At 39.9% G+C, this 18,073-nt stretch overlaps 1 protein-coding gene across 7 annotated transcripts in view; it reads right to left on the reverse strand.

Moving 5' to 3' along the window:
• The window catches only part of PHTF1 (putative homeodomain transcription factor 1), a 322,067-nt gene that overhangs the window by 183,050 nt on the left and 120,944 nt on the right, over positions 1 to 18,073 (reverse strand). For all 7 annotated transcript variants that reach the window (XM_069761762.1, XM_069761764.1, XM_069761758.1 and 4 more), the window contains 2 exons: positions 9,473 to 9,629; positions 4,939 to 5,040 (listed from right to left, as the gene is read on the reverse strand). In XM_069761762.1, coding sequence (XP_069617863.1) covers positions 4,939 to 5,040; positions 9,473 to 9,629 — 259 coding nt within the window. The remainder of the gene's footprint in view (positions 1 to 4,938; positions 5,041 to 9,472; positions 9,630 to 18,073) is intronic.

Consider the following 18,073-nt stretch of genomic DNA (forward strand, 5'->3'; position numbering starts at 1 on the left):
ACAATCTAGTCTTCATATATACGTAATCACTATATGTATTTAATCCTTATATGTACTTATTAACCTTTGTATGTTACCATATACAAAAGTGTACGCACTCACACTACTCAATCATACTATTCCTTTTGTAGTTTGAAATAAAATTGTATTGGATTGCAAGTATTAGCCTTATTTAAAGCCATATATAAAATTACCAAATTCTCCTGAAAATAATTCTGCAAAGAGTGAACCATCATACCATTAAAAAATACGAGTGGATTTTCATGGACCCATCAAAAATGGGGTTTCCAAGGCGTAATGGGGTGCATGTGACTATGCAGCAGGGCTGGCCTTGCTGCCAATGTGTAAAACAGAGGAGTACGGGAGTACAAAATGAATTATGTGAAGTGTATTTTCCTGTGGCTATCCAGTACCTGGGTTCAGGTTCAAAGGCTTATTGGGGTGCATATGACTTGGTAGCAGGGATGGCCTTGCTGTTAATACATAAGAAAACAGTATGGCAGGACCACCTGAATAATGTGAAGTGTATTTTCCTGTGGCCATCCAGTACCTGGGTTCAAAGGCCTATTGGGGTGCATATGACTTGGTAGCAGGGATGGCCTTGCTGTTAATACATAAGAAAACAGTATGGCAGGACCAACTGAATAATGTGAAGTGTATTTTCCTGTGGCCATCCAGTACCTGGGTTCAAAGGCCTATTGGGGGTGCATATGACTTGGTAGTAGGGCAGGCCTTACTGTTAATACATAAGAAAACAGTATGGCAGGACCAACTAAATAATGTGAAGTGTATATTCCTGTGGCCATCCAGTATCTGGATTCAAAGGCCTTTTGGGATGCATATGACTTGATAGCAGGGCCTTGCAATCAATGCAACATTTTTTCAGGAAGCGTTCCTGTACCTCTCGTGAAAGGGGTATTGGGGTGCGTCGTAATTCTTGGCAGCCCAGCCACTCACTGCATAGGCAATAACAGCATAGGAGACCCACTGTTTAACCCCTTTCTGCCAGCTGACGGAATGGTACATCAGCTGGCAGATCCCCTGCTTTGAGGTGAGTTAAATGCCGCTGTCAAGTGCTGACAGCGGCATTTAACTAGCGCTCCCGGCCACGCGGCCGGGATTACTCGCACCGCTGACCCCCGTCACATGATCGGGGGTCAGCGGTGCATTGCCATAACAACCAGAGGTCTCCTTGAGACCTCTATGGTTGTTGATGGCCAATTGCTTTGAGCGCCACCCTGTGGTCGGCGTTCAAAGTACACCTGCATTTCTGCTACATAGAGGTGATCTGTGCTTCACCTCTATGTAGCAGAGGCGATCGTGTAGTGCATGCTTCTAGCCTCCTATGGAGGCTATTGAATCATGCCAAAATTAAAAAAAAAAAGTGTTTAAAAATATAAAAAAAATAAAAAATATATAAAAGTTCAAATCAACCCCCTTTCGCCCCAATTAAAATAAAACAATTAAAAAAATCAAACATACACATATTTGGTATCGCCGCATTCAGAATCGCCCGATCTATCAATAAAAACAAAGGATTAACCTGACCGCTAAATGGCATAGCGAGAAAAAAAATCAAAATGCCAAAATTTAGTTTTTTTGGTCGCCACGACATTGCATTAAAATGCAATAACGGGCAATCAAAAGAACGTATCTACACCAAAATGGTATCATTAAAAATGCCAGCTCGGCATGCAAAAAATAAGCCCTCACCTAACCCCACATCACGAAAATTGGAGACGCTACGGGTATCGGAAAATCGCACAATTTTTTTTTTTCTTAGCAAACTTTGGAATTTTTTTTCATCACTTAGATAAAAATTAACCTAGACATGTTAGGCGTCTATGAACTCATAATGACCTGGAGAATCATAATGGCAGGTTAGTTTTAGCATTTGGTGAACCTAGCAAAAAAGCCAAACAAAAAACAAGTGTGAGATTGCACTTTTTTTGCAATTTCATCACACTTGGAATTTTTTTCCCGTTTTCTGTTACATGGCATGGTAAAACCAATGATATTGTTCAAAAGTACATCTCGTCCCGCAAAAAATAAGCCCTCACATGGCCATATTGATGGAAAAATAAAAAAGTTATGGCTCTGGGAAGGAGGGGAGCGAAAAACGAAAATTAAAAAACAGAAAAAGCTACGGGGGTGAAGGGGTTAATAATGGTCCTTTAAGAATATTAATGCCGCCTGATGCCCCTCTAAAAATAGGCTCTGTGACTTTAAGAGTCCCTCCTTCATAAATGAAACAAGATGGGTCTGCTTATGTGTCACACACCACATGGCCAGCTAGGGTTGTTAAATGTTACAATGACATTTCCCAGTGAATGCATTTGTAGTGGTTGTAGTGGTTGAAAGCAATGTTAAACTTGAAAAACGATTCATAAACGCTGCGTCTGAACTAAGCCTAAGTGGGGGAGGAAATTTTCAGTCTGGGGTTAAATATTTGGCCTTACAGGCAAGTCATTAACCTGCAAAAGATGTTCCTTAACATATTTCCCAGCAAAACCTGTTTTGGTTTCGTTTTAGTGTTTTTTTTTGTGGCACCAGGAAAAATGGCATGAATCTAAGAAAAAATTGATTAAAGCTGTGAACTAGGAGTCAGGAATGCTTCCAGGGGCGATCCCCATGATGTCCCTGTGTCATTTGAGCAGTGTTTCCATCATTTTCAGACGTTTTTAGACCTTAAAAGGACCCCCGGGGGGGATCGCGGTAAAAATACTCTGGTCTCCCATAGACTTACATTGGGCTTGTTGTTCTGGCTGAGTACCCGAGTATTCCAATCTGCTCGACCCGAGCAACGAGCACCCGAGCATTTTAGTGCTCACTCATCACTATCTCCCATGACTACCTTGCTGGGGCATCTTACACTAGAACTCAACATTATATACTGTATGTTGGCAAGGCTTTGTGAGGAGCAGAGGGCAGTAGTTGATTACCAGCTCCAACATGTCAAGCAGAATTCCGCTCAGCCTCCGCAAATAACAACTGATGAATGGCCATGGACGTCTGACATCTGTACGGTTCTCCAAAACTTTGAGGAATCCACCAAGATGATGAGCAGCTATTACTTCATAATCAGCTTAATTATCCCGCTGCTTTGTCTACGGAAACGCTTGCTGCTCCATATTAAAGAGGAAGCTTTGCATGCAGGGCAGGTGGCTATTGAGGAAGAACTTACACTGGGTGATACTACCCAGCCCAGCCTTATCTCATGTTTTCAGTTTGGATTGGGTGATAATGTGGAGGAGGAGGAGGAGGAGGAGGAGGAGGAGGAGGAGGAGGAGGGGGAACGGAATATGGATGCCTGCTCAACACAGAGGAAATCCAATGTCAGATTCTCTTCTGTTCAGCATGGAGGGCCTGAAAAGGAGGAGGAGGAAATGGATAGTCTTTTTCCTGGTGAAGACAGGAAAGTGTTGCCTGTCAGAAGTCTAGCACGCATGGTAGACTTTTAGTCCTGTTGCCTTGCCCGTGACCCTTGCATAATACGCATTTTGGCCAACACCAAATACTAGTTGTGAACCCTTCTACATGGAGCAAATCGGAGCCCAAAGGTCTGGGACCCCTCAGCATACACGGCACTGCAGTCGCCCACAGCAACAGGTCTCGGATGTGGACTGTTTTGTTTCCCGGCTGCGATCTGGAGCATACCATTTGCTTTCTGTTTGTGAGTATGCTGAACATTAAAAGAGACTTTACTTCGAACTTTCCTGTGGTCACTGCCTGCCTGTCACACTGCACCAATCCTGCTGCACTATACCGCTCTACGTGTCTTGTTGGCTGCATTGCATGCCTCCTTGTCAGTTTAGCTAGGCCTCGCACTGACTGCATAAGCTTTCCTAGTTTCACAGACAGAATCTTTTCAAAATTGTACCCGAATTGAAACCGATCCCTCCCCTATGTGTCTATTCGTCTGAGGCCCTCACCTGCATGTCTTCCAAAGTGTATCATGTTTTGTCAGCCCTTGCACATAGTGCATTTGCTTTATGAGTATATGAGTCACAGTAACTAAGAATTATAACAGAATATGTATGAGGCCCTCCTTTATGTTTAATAAAGGGTGTATCCTTCTATTTTTTGCCAGTTCTTGCATTGTCTGCATGAGCTTGGTGAGTTTCACAGTCCCTTCTTCATAAATTAAACAGCATGTGTCTCACATGTCCAGATAAGGTAGTAAAATGTTAAATTACATTTACTGGTAAATGTTTTTTTTCACCATTTAAAGCATTGAGAAAGTGCAAAAATGCTATATGTGAACATAGCCTAAAGGGGTGGAGGAGGCTTTTTTCGTTCTTTTTTATTTTGCCTTATGTACAAGTCATTATTCAGGAAAGAATGTTTCCTAACATTTTTTCCTGGAAAATCCATATTTGGGTTTGTATGTTTTATTGCCAGTCCGTAAAAGTGGTGGAAAACTCTGATAACATTGTTCCCAGAAGCGACCTGAGAGTTAGAAATGTGTTTAGGCATATTCCCCATGCTATTCCTATTCCATTTGAGCATTTTTTATCATTTATTTCAGCAATTTTACTGCCCCCGAGACCTCCTGGGAGGGTCCACCAGAATAATGTTCGTGTTTTCCATTGACTTCCATTACACTCATGAATCAAAACAAGCACCAGAGCATTTTATTGCTCTCTCATCACTAATTTCAGCATAATGCATGCGTGTGGAGTAGCACTGGACCCCTGACAAGCAAGTCAGACATTTGCAACTTGCTTGTTGCTTACAAAGATCTTTTGCTTAGTGACCGATGTCATAGCCAAAGTCGATGTGGTAGCTCCAGCCTAAATTTAGGCTTAATGGTGGCCACTGTTATTGTGGTTTAGTACACATCCCTATTTCAATAAAACATAAAGAAATAGCTCAGTATTACATAAAAATTTCCATGTTCACAATGTACAGAAATATTTCAGTAATCTACAAGCTTATCTATGGCAGAAGAGGGATTTCAGTCGGCTGCAGGAAGCTGGTGCCTTTGAGTACTTGCTGAAGTCCTTTTTGTCATCACTATTCAGTGATTTGTGTAATTTTCTATATAAAAGCAAATTAAATAATTATAAGGCTATTTCCAACCAAGTAGCTGTGGGCAAAATGCTTTTATCACTTGTTTTTAGTAGCTATAGCAGTGTGTATGTGACATGCAAAATAAAACAGGAGGCAAAACCTATTCTAGGGGAAACGCATTACATTTCTGAACATAGCTCATTATGCGTAATAACCCTGTATCACGTATGTGACGGGAAATTTGCATATCACTTGCTATAGCATCCTCAAGCAACAATTACTACAGGACTACCTGTATTTTTAAGATATATTAATATCATGTATATGTAAATGAAAGAATATTTTTCTGGGGGCTTTTATTTTGATCTCTAATATTATGCTGCTACATTTAGTAAAAGTAAAATAAATGGAAAAAATGTATAAGGACATTGAGAGTTTAGTGGCTGTCTCCTTTTTGTTATTTTAAAAGAAGGCTATAATCAGAAAATTAGCTATTGTTTAATTCAGGTTTTTGTGCTAAATGTATTTTTTTCTTACAATTTTTTTGACATATCACGAACAGTATTAAAAAATAAAAAATAGAAATCCTGTAATTTTTTTTTTTTTTTGAACAATAAATTTTTATTGAAGTTTGCAAAAATAAATGGTACAGGAAAGGAAGGAACTTTAACGTTATACAATAGTACATTGCATCATAAAAAGTATAACAGTCCTTCGCTTATGTTCCAGTTACCAGCAATAAACATAACACAAGTCATAGCGAAGGACGAGTGTAACAACAAAGACAAAAACAAACATAAAATGTGGGGCAAGGGTTCAGGGGGGGGGAAGGGAGAGGGGGACCCGAGAGGGGATTATAGTAAATCTGTATCCATTTGGGTAGTTTAGTCAGGCGCCTGAGGACTAAGGTTAGACAGTCGGGATACCGGAGACGCAAAAGGGGTGTGGCTTGCATATTCTGCCCAGGGGAGCCAAATAAGTTCAAATCTTTCGACTCTGTCAGTTAGTATAGCAGTTAATTTTTAATTTACCATATACCAGGATAGGCGAGATTTAACTCCCGATAAGTCCAAGCCTGTTTTTTTCCAAGCCGAAGCTATAGTTTGTTTAGCTGCTAAAAATATAAATGTGATAAGGGCCCGGGAATATCTAGGAATATTAGGAATACGCTTATTTAATAGAGCTTCCCAGGGGTTTTTCTTAAGGTTAATATTCGTAATTGAAAGAATCAAGAAATAAACTCTGGTCCAGAACCTTCGAACTATTGGACATAGCCACCAGATATGAAGCATATCTCCTATGGAGTTACATCTCCGAAAGCAGTTTGGGGAATAGTTAGCCACAGCCTTTGCTACTCTGGCAGGGGTCAGGTACCATCTGGTTAACACTTTGTTGTTAGTCTCCAACATGAGGGTATTGAGCAAACCCCCGGTGGAGGAAGACCAAATTTGGGTCCATTCCGAGTCCGTCAGCGTTGAACCTATGTCAGACTCCCAGCGAACGGTGAAATCCTGTAATTTTAATATTAGCGACTAGTGCTTTATCTTTGCACTCTAACTTCCTATTGTTTTAGGAAACAACATATGTACATAGCCACAATGAACAGACGCCGACCTTATCTTTTGTATTAAAGTCTCTAATGAGCTTGTGCAAAGGTGATTGTAAATGAAGGGGGAGCAGGGTCAGTAGTGACATCACCTATTGTGATTGGGGGATCCTTTGTTAATAACTGTGTATGGAGCTGTTACCAGTCATTGTAATCCTGTCACAGTGGATAAAAAAAAGTTGACAACTCTTCCTGAAAGAACATGAAGTATAAATCTATAATAAACCCAGTAGCCAATGTTAAAATGACAAGATTAGTAACTTTAAAAAAAAAGATCGTGATTTAAAGAAAAAAGTTCCCAAAACGTTTTAAAAAATACATGTGCCTCAAAAACCCAAATTAAATCATAGACCATTTTCTAATCATGGCTTCCCTTATAAGAGGTATGAGTTTTATTTGTGAAAAACATGGGTAGAATTCGTACTAGAAATACTGATGTCTGAAAGAGCCCTTACTGTCGTTTCGATATGTTATATATGAACATGTCAAAGAAGGACAATTATTTTTGTTTGTGCATCTCCGCGCTCAGACAGCCATAGCTACAGCATTTTATTTTTCAGTTGAAGTAGCTGCATAAGAGCTTGTTTTGTGCAGGATGATTTGTATTCTCACATGGCAACATTTAGATGAAATATGACTTTAGTAACTTTTTTTTAACTTTTCTTCGGTGGGGTATTAAAAAAAATTAATTACATCATTGCTTTTCCAATAAGCATTGTGCCGCATAAATGTGTTACCTTTTTTTCACTATTGGTCTTTATGAATTTGCCAATAACCAAATAGTTTCTTCATGTTTTACTACATCTGCACAAAATTGTTTTTATTCCGCTGCATTTCAAGAGTCACTATAACCTTTTTATATTTCTGTCAATGGAGCAGTGTGTTGGTTTGGTTTTTTAACAAAATCATGTTAGGCTAAATTCTTTGTAAAAATTTGATGATGGAACTCGATATTCTGATTCAAGGATGATTTTTATTTCAAACTAAAAACAACCGGTTTCGACTTCTTAGTCTTCCTCAGGTATAATGTCATGAAACTAACTACTACACTCAGAAGTCTGCGCTTCCCATTTCTCTCCCTATAATCCCCTCTTGTTTTACTGTATATGTTATGATAAATATGATTTGATTAACGCTGTCGTGGCAGAATGTCAGCTATATTTGGATAATGTGCCATTCACTGGAAGGATAAGTTACTACATTAACCAAAGTGCACCCCTGATGTCCCTCTCCTAGGTAGTTTGGCATTCACATTATGTTATTATTATTATTATTATTATTATTATTATTATTTATTGTTATAGCGCCATTTGTTCCATGGCGCTTTACATGTGAGATGTTAGTACTTCATCCTTGGGCTCTGCTTCTTGCTTCAAGAACACTTACCGAACACTTACTGTTTGGGAATGGACCCCGAACACAGACATCTCCAGGAAGTCCGTGTTACTGTTCAGATTTGGCACCCTGAACATCATGTGTTTCCAACACTGTCATCTACATGACAGCGCAAGAAACACCGGCAGCTTTAACTGGCGGTAATATTATTAGAGTCGGTCAGAGCGCTGTGGTTCTGAGCCAGCAGCTGTGATCGGCGGTAAAAAGTTTACCTTCGGGCACAGACATGAACTGATGGGAGTACTTCCAGCCTGAGAACACTAGCCCCCAGCTGTCTGCTTTAGCTTGGCTGGTTGTCAAAATGGGGTGACTCCACTCTGTTTTTCTATTTATTTATTTAATTATTTATTTAATTAAATATTTTTTTAAAAATGGTGTAGGGACCCCTCTGTTTTTGATAACCAACCATGATAAATCTGACAGCTGAGGGTTTCAGTCCACAGGTATCAGTTGTGCCATACTGGTTATCAAAAATAGAGGGGAACCTGCATCATTTTTTAAAATGTACTTATAGCTCTGGTGCTGGCTGATGAATACTTCCATCAGCCACCATCAGCTCTTGCTTTTATTAGCATCAGCAAGGCATAGGCTGATGGGAATAGTACTCCTATCAGCCTGACAAAACATTTTACCTCCGGTCAAAGCTGCTGGCTCATGCTGTTATCTGACAGCATAGGAACCGCAGCTCTATGACCGGTGGTTATGATCTTACTGACAATCAGAGTCAGTGTTTGCCGTGCTGGATAGGTCATCAATGAAAAAGTAGTGGACAACCTCTTTAATGTAGGCTGTTTTACAAAAATATTTTCTGCCCTCACAAGTAAGTTTTATATCTTTATTTCTATGACCATATACAAATCTAAAATATTGGATCATACAAAAAACATTTATGTCTTATTAAAGGGAATCATTCACCAGGTGTTTGTTACCCAATCTGAAAAAAGCATGATGTAGGGTTATAAACTGATTCCAGCATCACTTAATGGGCTGCTTGCTGCAGTTCTGATAAAATCCCTGTCTTATTTTCCTCAGACCTACCAGATTTCTGAATGCTGAGCTCTGTATAACCCCACCCAGACCACTGATTGGCAGCTTTCTATATATACTGTTCATAGGCAGAAAGCTGCTAATCAGTAATGGAGATAAAGATGCCAATCAGTAATGGAGATAGGGCTATACAAAGCTTCGTAATATGGAGGACTACATGGCAGCAGATTTATTAGCCATCTAGTAATAATCTCCTGCTGATAAAGCAGTGATTTGATCAAAACTACATCCAGAAGCCTAGTAAGTGACATATCGCTGAAATCGGGGTCTCTGCCTATACATCATGTTGCTCTCCGATTAGATGGCAAACACTTGGAGACATTCAAAGGAAAATGTACTGCAATAATCATTTACAATATTAAGAAAATAATAGATGAGTATACAAGGAAAACCATTATTTTGGTCTCCTACCTTGGTCTCTTTCCACTAGCTGACCCAGACACCCTGTTGCCCTGTGTAGAGACAATCTGACAATGAACCGTTCCTAGGAGCAACATAAGGCACATTGGTCCGGTCTGCTCACTTGCGCTTGCAACGGGAACCATGCAGTTCAGCACTATAGCTGTCACTATAAAAAATGATATATGAACAGAAACTAAGTGGATGCAAAATGGAAAACAGTGCATTAATCATAAAAATCCTTCTAACATTGTAGAAGACTTTGGCAGCAAAATAGAATTACTTTACTTTATATTTTTTCAGTCTCAGCCCACACGTGATATCGCCAGCCAAGAGTGTGGGATGTGCAGCAACAGTGGAAAATAGAGATAAGATACCACGAAGACAACAGGAGGGATGGGTCGGCCTGGTACAATTTCTGTGCTGTTAAGGTGATGAACCACAGATAACAGAATATTCCTTTTCTTTAATGTTGTTATATCTTTATTATTTATGATACATGATAAAAAATACACATGGATCGATCTTAACTCCTTAAAACCCACACTTCTTTTGGCCATTAAAGGAAATCTAGTAAAAAAAAGACCCACTGTTTAGTCACGTTTTTGTTTTGTTGCATGGCTTCTTTAAACAAAATTGGCAATGTTTTTTTTCATATCACTACTACCAAACCACCCATTGACTTTAAATGTCCATCGGGCCACATTTTACTCTACAGTGACATTCCAGCACGTACAGCACTGGCAGTGGGGAGTGAGGCCACACCGACCCCTGGATTGTCTCTGGATGATGGTCCTTGTACGCACGTGTCTTGCTTCCCCTGTCTTAGCATGTATGTATCCAAGCTGACATGACCTCATGTCAGTGCAAACATCAACCAGTTGATTGTTAGGAGTCTGATCACCACAACAACCTTGATATAGAAACCTAGGACATGTGAGTCCTGCCGCTCAATCTGTCAAATGACAAACATACCAGAGATGAGTGGTGAGCTTGTGGTCACCATGACTATTCGATCCAATATCCAGCGCAACTTCATCACATTATTGAGTACTGTGCTTTCATTATTCAAATATTGTTTGGTTATTTTAGCTCACTTTTACACATTTAGGACTCGCTCACACTAGCGTATAACATGGTCAAGTGCTATTCAATGTTTTATCTCATAGCACTCAGCCCAGTGTTATACTATGGGTCAGTGCAGATCTGAGATTTTTTTTCTAATGCCAATTCGGCATGAGAACACAATCTCGGCATGCTGCCAGTGCATCTGATAATCAGATCATGCGCACCCATACAAGTCTATGGATGTGATCGGAGCAGAGTCCAATCACCACAGACACAGAGACAATGGAGAAGGTGGAAAAATTACTTTCTCTGTCTCCTCCACACAATTGATACGATCACATTAAGGTGGCACTTGGATCAAACTTTGACAGTGCCCGATTTTCTTGCATGAGAGAATAGACGGCCGTGTGAGTAAACCCTTATTGTCATATATCTTATCATGTTTCTACTTTATACTTTTATATAATTATTGTTATTATAATTAGAGTCTTGTCAGACTCATGGGCATTTTTAATAATAGAAGTAGGGCTTCCTGTTGGTGCCGAAGGATCAAACTTTTACAGTCTGCCATTTGATAAAGGGGGCTCTTTTGAGCATCTGCATCCCTCATTGTGGCAATAATCTGTCCATGATTTCTAGGCACACCATATCCAGGTGTCCTCTTCTGCATAACATTTATCCTAGCCTTGTGTGGCTCAGCTAAGTTGTGGGGCAATTATATCTTTGTCTACAGTAGAGTTGAGCCCATCATAGAACAACCCGTCAAGGTGAGCACCCACATTTATTCACCACTCCCATTACATTTGTGCTGTTTTCTTTGGTTCATTTTTTATGCATTCCCTAATGGTAGCATGTTTAGGCTACTAAGGCTGCTCACAGCAGCATAAACAACATGCGGCCTGGCATTGTTAAAAAACAGCTCATGGGTCATTTTGGAGAAATTGCTATACTACTGTCATTACCAAATCAATTAAACACCTAGCTGTTAGTGTAATTGGTGTAAAGATTATAACATCCCACATCATAATCCTTAAAGTAGGATCAGTGGGACACTCTCTCATGAAGACTTCTCTATGTCGTAGCCTATGTGATCTCCAGACAAATCTCTAATTATCATTGAATCCAAGACAAAATCGGGACACACTATGTGATCTCCAGACCAATCTCTGGTTGTCATTGAATCTAAGACAAAAGCGGGACACATCTCTGAAGATGATAGACTCCATTCCAGCCACCATTGCTTCATTACAACATCTGGTCTCAATCTGGAAACCACATGAGCAACACCATCAAGAGACCTTCATGAGGCAACATGACTCACATGATTATGGTGTGGTATGGCATAATGTAGGGTAGCCAAAACCCTCTAGGCTTAATTCTAGGTAAAATAAAATCTTGATGTTACGTTGATTTTTCCAAAATGTCTCAACAGCTATTTTTCCCTGACGAAGGAGTTTAACGCCGGTCAGGGTGTGCTCCGCACGTGGTGACAACACAATCCAGGTAATTTGGCTCACAATTCAAGCTTTCTGTCTGTATTTTAGTTTTATCATTGATCATATTCGGACCTTTTTTCAATGGGCATATTTCCAGTCATGTCTTACTGGCTGGAGCATTGTTATTAATGCATACATCTATTATGCAGACTTATAAATATACTAGACGGTGGCCCGATTCTGACGTATCGGGTATTCTAGAATATGTATGTAGTTTATTTATGAAGATTTTAGAATAACACAGGGGAACAATTTGAAAAAAAATTTCTGTTGAGTTAGGTTTTTGAGCCGATTTATGCTAAAATTGGCATGCTGATTCCAAAAATGTAGTCAGCTTTTTTCTAGCACGTCAAGTTTTTCCTATACAACTTACCTGCCAGAGAAGCACAATTGCACTGATATCTGTAATAAGACTTGTTATCTGATTACAATTCGACTCATATAGAGCTACGTGGCAACTTGTAAGAGTAGTCAGTCACAACTTTGTCATGCCTATTTCTTATATATTTCATTTTTTGTTCATATTTGTACTATTTAAAAAAAACAAACACTTTTTAGGTACAGTAGTTTACATAGTTTTGAGAAGACAAAAATCCTATAGTTCAAAAACTTGACGTGATAGAGAAAAACTGAGATCATTTCTGGATTCAGCATCCAAAAATTAATTAAGAACAGTTGTCTGACCTAACTCTTAAAAAATTGTGTTCTCCAGTGTAATGCAATGAATACACAGGATTTGGCCGGCGGGGCGTGACCAATTAGTGAAGCGTGGTTCAAATCCCATGCCAATTCGCGGCCGGACTGCATCTGTCGCTGATTGTTCGAGGCCAGCTGGGCGCGACCAATCAGTGAAGCCAGGGCGAGCGCCAGGTTTTTGAGGGCCCTGGGTGAAAGAGTCTCACAGCCCACGTAGCATATAACACAGCCCACATATTATATAGCACAGCCACGTAGTATATAGCACAGCCACGTAGTATATAGCAAGACCGCTACATCATCCCGGGTCATTGCCGCAGTGCATTCTTGGGACCGGAGCGTCGCGAGGAGCGGGAAAGGCTGCCGCGGACGCTGGAAGGTGAGAATATAATGATTTTTTTAAAATTATTTTTAACATTATATATTTTTACTATTGATGCTGCATAGGCAGCATCAATAGTAAAAAGTTGGTCACACTTACAGGGTTAATGGCAGCATTAACGGACTGCATTACACCGCGTTATGCCGCGGGGTAGCGCAGTCCGTTTAACGGACTGCTAAAACGCTATGTGGGCGCTGACTGGAGGTGAGTATGGAGGGGGCACTGACTGGAGGGGAGTAAGGAGGGGCCAATTCGCGGCCGGACTGTGCCTGTTGCTGATTGGTCACGCCCAGCCATCCGCGACCAATCAGCGACGCAAGATTTCCATGACAGACAAACAGACAGATAAACAGACGGAAGTGGACCTTAGACGATTACATACAAAGATATTTGCCAACTATTTTAATATACAGGGTGGTCCGATAGTAGGTGGACAGTATGTGTAATAGGGTTATGAAGAGGGAGATTTATCAAACATGGTATTTGGGGTCCAAAGTTCTCACCACACATCTAGATAAGTTTCTGGGGGGTCTAGTTTCCAAAATCGGGTCACTTGTGGGGGGTTTCTACTGTTTAGGTACATCATGGGGCTTTGCAAACGCAACGTGACGCCCGCAGACCATTCCATCAAAGTCTGCATTCCAAAACATCACTACTTCCCTTCTGAGCTCCGATGTGTGCCCAAACAGTGGTTTACCCCCACATATGAGGTATCAGCATACTCAGGACAAATTGGACAACTTTTGGGGGTCCACTTTCTCCTTTTTCCCTTGGGAAAATAAAACAAATTGTTGCTAAAAGATCATTTTTGTGACTAAAAAGTTAAATGTTCATTTTTTTTCTTCCATGTTGCTTCTGTTGCTGTGAAACACCTGAAGGGTTAATAAACTTCTTGAATGTGGTTTTGAGCACCTTGAGGGGTGCAGTTTTCAGAATGGTGTCACTTTGGGGTATTTTCAGCCATATAGACCCCTCAAACTGACTTTAAATGTGAGATGGTCCCTAAAAGAAATGGTTTTGGAAATTTTGTTGTAAAAATCAGAAATCGCTGGTCAACTTTTAACTCTTATAACTCCCTAACAAAAACATTTTGTTTCCAAATTGTGCTGGTGTAAAGTAAACATGTGGGAAATATTATACATTAACTATTTTGCATCACATAACTCTCTGGTTTAACAGAATAAAAATTCAAAATAAATAATAATAATAAATGTTATTTTCTTTCCACCTGCTTTGGACCACCCTGTATATATATTTTTAATATGACTTTTTGTGTCCTATGTTACTGACTTTACTTAGATTTATCTGCCCACTTTTTTTGCTACTGCGGCTTATAGTGTCTCACTCTATTTTTTTATGTTTGGTTTTGAAAAACATTTTTTCACTATTTTGCACTTTGCGCTTTATATATATACAGTATATTTTTTTTAGAGTGTTGTCCTTAACTATTTTTATATTGCACTTTGCACTTATATTTCTTTAGAGTGTGGCTTATAAATATTTCTCTCATTTATACTCTTGTGCACACCATTCTTTGCTTATTTATTAACCACCTTTTATTATTTCTTTTTCCACATACTTATGTTTTTTATGTCACTTTCTGTATACCTTGGCTGATATATATGGCAAATTGTTTTTAATTATCATATAACTATTCCTGTATCCTTTATCCTGGTGTTGTGTTGTCTCTCAATTATTTTAATTATATTTTTGATTATTAACATCATATTTTTAGTGCGGGCACCTTTGCATGTATAGTACTTATTATCGCTAATAATAAAGGTATTTTAATTTATATATCTTCTTGTCCTTTGATTTTTCCTGGTTCGGATGTTTTCTTTGGTTGTCCTATTCCGAATGGTCTGCCATTCCCTCCCTGCACAACGGATGTTTTTTTATTATTTTTACGCTAATTTGACACATATTTGATTAGTGATTGACATTGGTTGTGTTTATTAAGTGGTTTGTTTTTCAAAACAGCAATGCCAGGACGCATTTTGCTTGTGCTACTGTGAGCAGACTGGGTAACCTAAACTTGCTACCATGGCCAGCTGCATCTTCAGACTTGTATCCCATTGACCACAGCTCAGATGGTACTAGTTAGCAACTGCAAAGGAAGCTGTCAGCAATACATCTTGATGATTAATGTGCCCACTGGCATTCAGCGTGGCAGAACATTCCTCAGACAACCATTATTAACCTTTTTAATACCAAGCCAATGTGGGCAAGAGCATGTATTTCTGCGTGTGGTGTTCAGATAATACTGAATAACGCAGGATGTTTTGATAATTTTATCAATCCTGTGATTTTCTTAATTCCATGACTTATCCTTCATGGTGTTGCAATTTTAATGTTGTTGTATATCATGCATGTTGTTTTTTTTTAACGGGGTAGGGCTAGGTACAGAATTTTGGACAAGAAGTGGCTTCCTTTTTATTATGCATTTATTCATTCACTCAGTATGGAATTCCATCAGAATGCAAGGGCATTCTTTGGAGTATCGGGTGCAAACCGGAATACCCAGCGGAAACCCACACAAACACAATAAGAACATACAAACCCTTTGCATATGTTTATCTTGGTGGGATTTGAATCCAGGACCGCAGTGCTGCAAAGCAACAGTGCTAACCACTGAGCCACTGTGCTGCCCAATGTAACCGGTGTGTGTCAATGCATTTGAAAGGAGACGAACTACATTGACACATCCCAATGCACTTCCATCTGATGTAAATATGGCTATTACACTAATTTTCCATGACTGGCACATTGGATTTCTACAAAAAAATGTTTTAATGGGGGACTAGCGCCTACATCCTTATGTAAAAATGGTTCGAACCTTTATTTTAGTTGATTCTTAAGGCCCCTTCACATTAAGCGACGCTACAGCGATACCGACAACGATCCGGATCGCTGCAGCGTCGCTGTTTGGTCGCTGGAGAGCTGTCACGCAGACCGCTCTCCAGCGACCAACGATGCCGGTAACCAGGGTAAACATCGGGTAACTAAGCGCAGGGCCGCGCTTAGTAACCCGATGTTTACCCTGGTTACCATCCTAAAAGTAAAAAAAAACAAACAGTACATACTTACCTAATGCTGTCTGTCCCCGGCGCTCTGCTTCTCTGCACTCCTCCTGTACTGGCTGTGAGCGTCACCGCTCTGCTTTCCGGCTCACCGACGCTCACAGCCAGTACAGGAGGAGTGCAGAGAAGCACAGCGCCGGGGACAGACAGCGTTAGGTAAGTATGTAGTGTTTTTTTTTTTTTACTTTTACGCTGGTAACCAGGGTAAACATCGGGTTACTAAGCGCGGCCCTGCGCTTAGTTACCCGATGTTTACCCTGGTTACCCGGGGACTTCGGGATCGTTGGTCGCTGGAGAGCTGTCTGTGTGACAGCTCTCCAGCGACCAAACAGCGACGCTGCAGCGATCCGGATCGTTGTCGGTATCGCTGCAGCGTCGCCTTTAGGTTTGATTGACTATTTATGTTATTTTTGAAGTGTTGTGTCATTTAAATATAATTGTACACAGTTATGTTCAATTATATTTAAATGACACAACACTTCAAAAATAACAAATAGTTTATAGGTTTATAAATGTATATTATGTACAATTTGTATGAAATTTATTTCACTCTTTGTATTCATCTTATATTCAGTGGTCGGGATTAATCATTGATTGAAACTAGTGAGAGTGATGGGGTAACACAGAAGAAACTGGCCTTGGGGGCCAAAAATATTAACTAAAGTAATGGATAATGAATGAATCCACTTTCTGTTGATTTAACAAAGATCTACTGGTAATGAACACAAGCAATCATATTTTATCAGTCAAGTGAAAGTGGAAAGATGCCAAGCGTGTAACTGGTTCAGGAAAACTCACAGCAGAAGTTCAAAGGGCAAAATGCTTTTGTGCGGGTATGGCTATATACACCACAATCCCCACCCTAATAATAAAAAAGATTATTAGATAACACTTAATGGCTGCCTGCCAGACTTCCTTGGAGCTTTTCCTAAATTCTCTATAGCCGAGAACCTTGTAAAGAGGTGGCTTGCTACTAGACAAGCCCTTATAAATGGACCCAGGGAGCTGAATAGATTTAAAATAAAAATTATACTTAAGCTCATGACCAGCGCCGCTCCTCTGCTCTCTGTCCTATATTCCTGGCTGGTCTTTTGACCTAAACAATCTCCTGTGACCGCTGCAGCCAATCAGTGGCCATAGATCAGAAGCAATTTTCAGTCTGCCTAAGCAGAACAAGCTCTGTTCTTTCAACTGGGCAGAAATGTGAAGGCTGCAGCTAATCACCCACCCCTGATTAGCTGCAGTGGTCATGTGAAATTGTTTGTCAGCTGATCATTGAAGGCTGAGCTTGTTGGAGCAGTGCCGGTCCATTGGATATTGAGTTTTCTTAATTTATGAAGTGACCTGCAGTCAGTAATAAGGAGTTGTCTATTATTGGACAACCCTTTTAACAAAAATTAATTATTAAAGCAACAACCCCATTAATTTGTCTATTTAAGCTTAAGGCTCATATGATAGATATGTCACCCTAAATACAATGGTAATACATGTCATGGTAATACAAGAAAAGTCTGTAGAATACGGAATACAGACTTTTCGTAGCATGCTCTATTTGATGTTATTCATATCTGGCTAGCCTGAGTTCTTCCCTAGAAGCACTGATGGACCAAATCCCAATCCATGATATTCAACTGCGCAGGATGCAAAACAGTGTGCAACATGGTTCGATATCATGCACCCTATTTCGGGATGAGGGAATATATTTTCAGATGTCAGATGGCTGGAGCAATGTGCTGTGCACCCACCATGTTTATACTAATCAGATTTTTGGAACTGTCATTTGGTATTGATTCAGATATATTTGCCTTCATTAAGTTATACAGGAAAAAAGACCTTGACATAATGAGATCGCTTAATAATAATCAGCGTACGTTGCCTTCTTGCCATTTAA

This window comes from Ranitomeya imitator, chromosome 3 (assembly GCF_032444005.1).
Source record: "Ranitomeya imitator isolate aRanImi1 chromosome 3, aRanImi1.pri, whole genome shotgun sequence".
Classification (NCBI taxonomy): domain Eukaryota; kingdom Metazoa; phylum Chordata; class Amphibia; order Anura; family Dendrobatidae; genus Ranitomeya; species Ranitomeya imitator.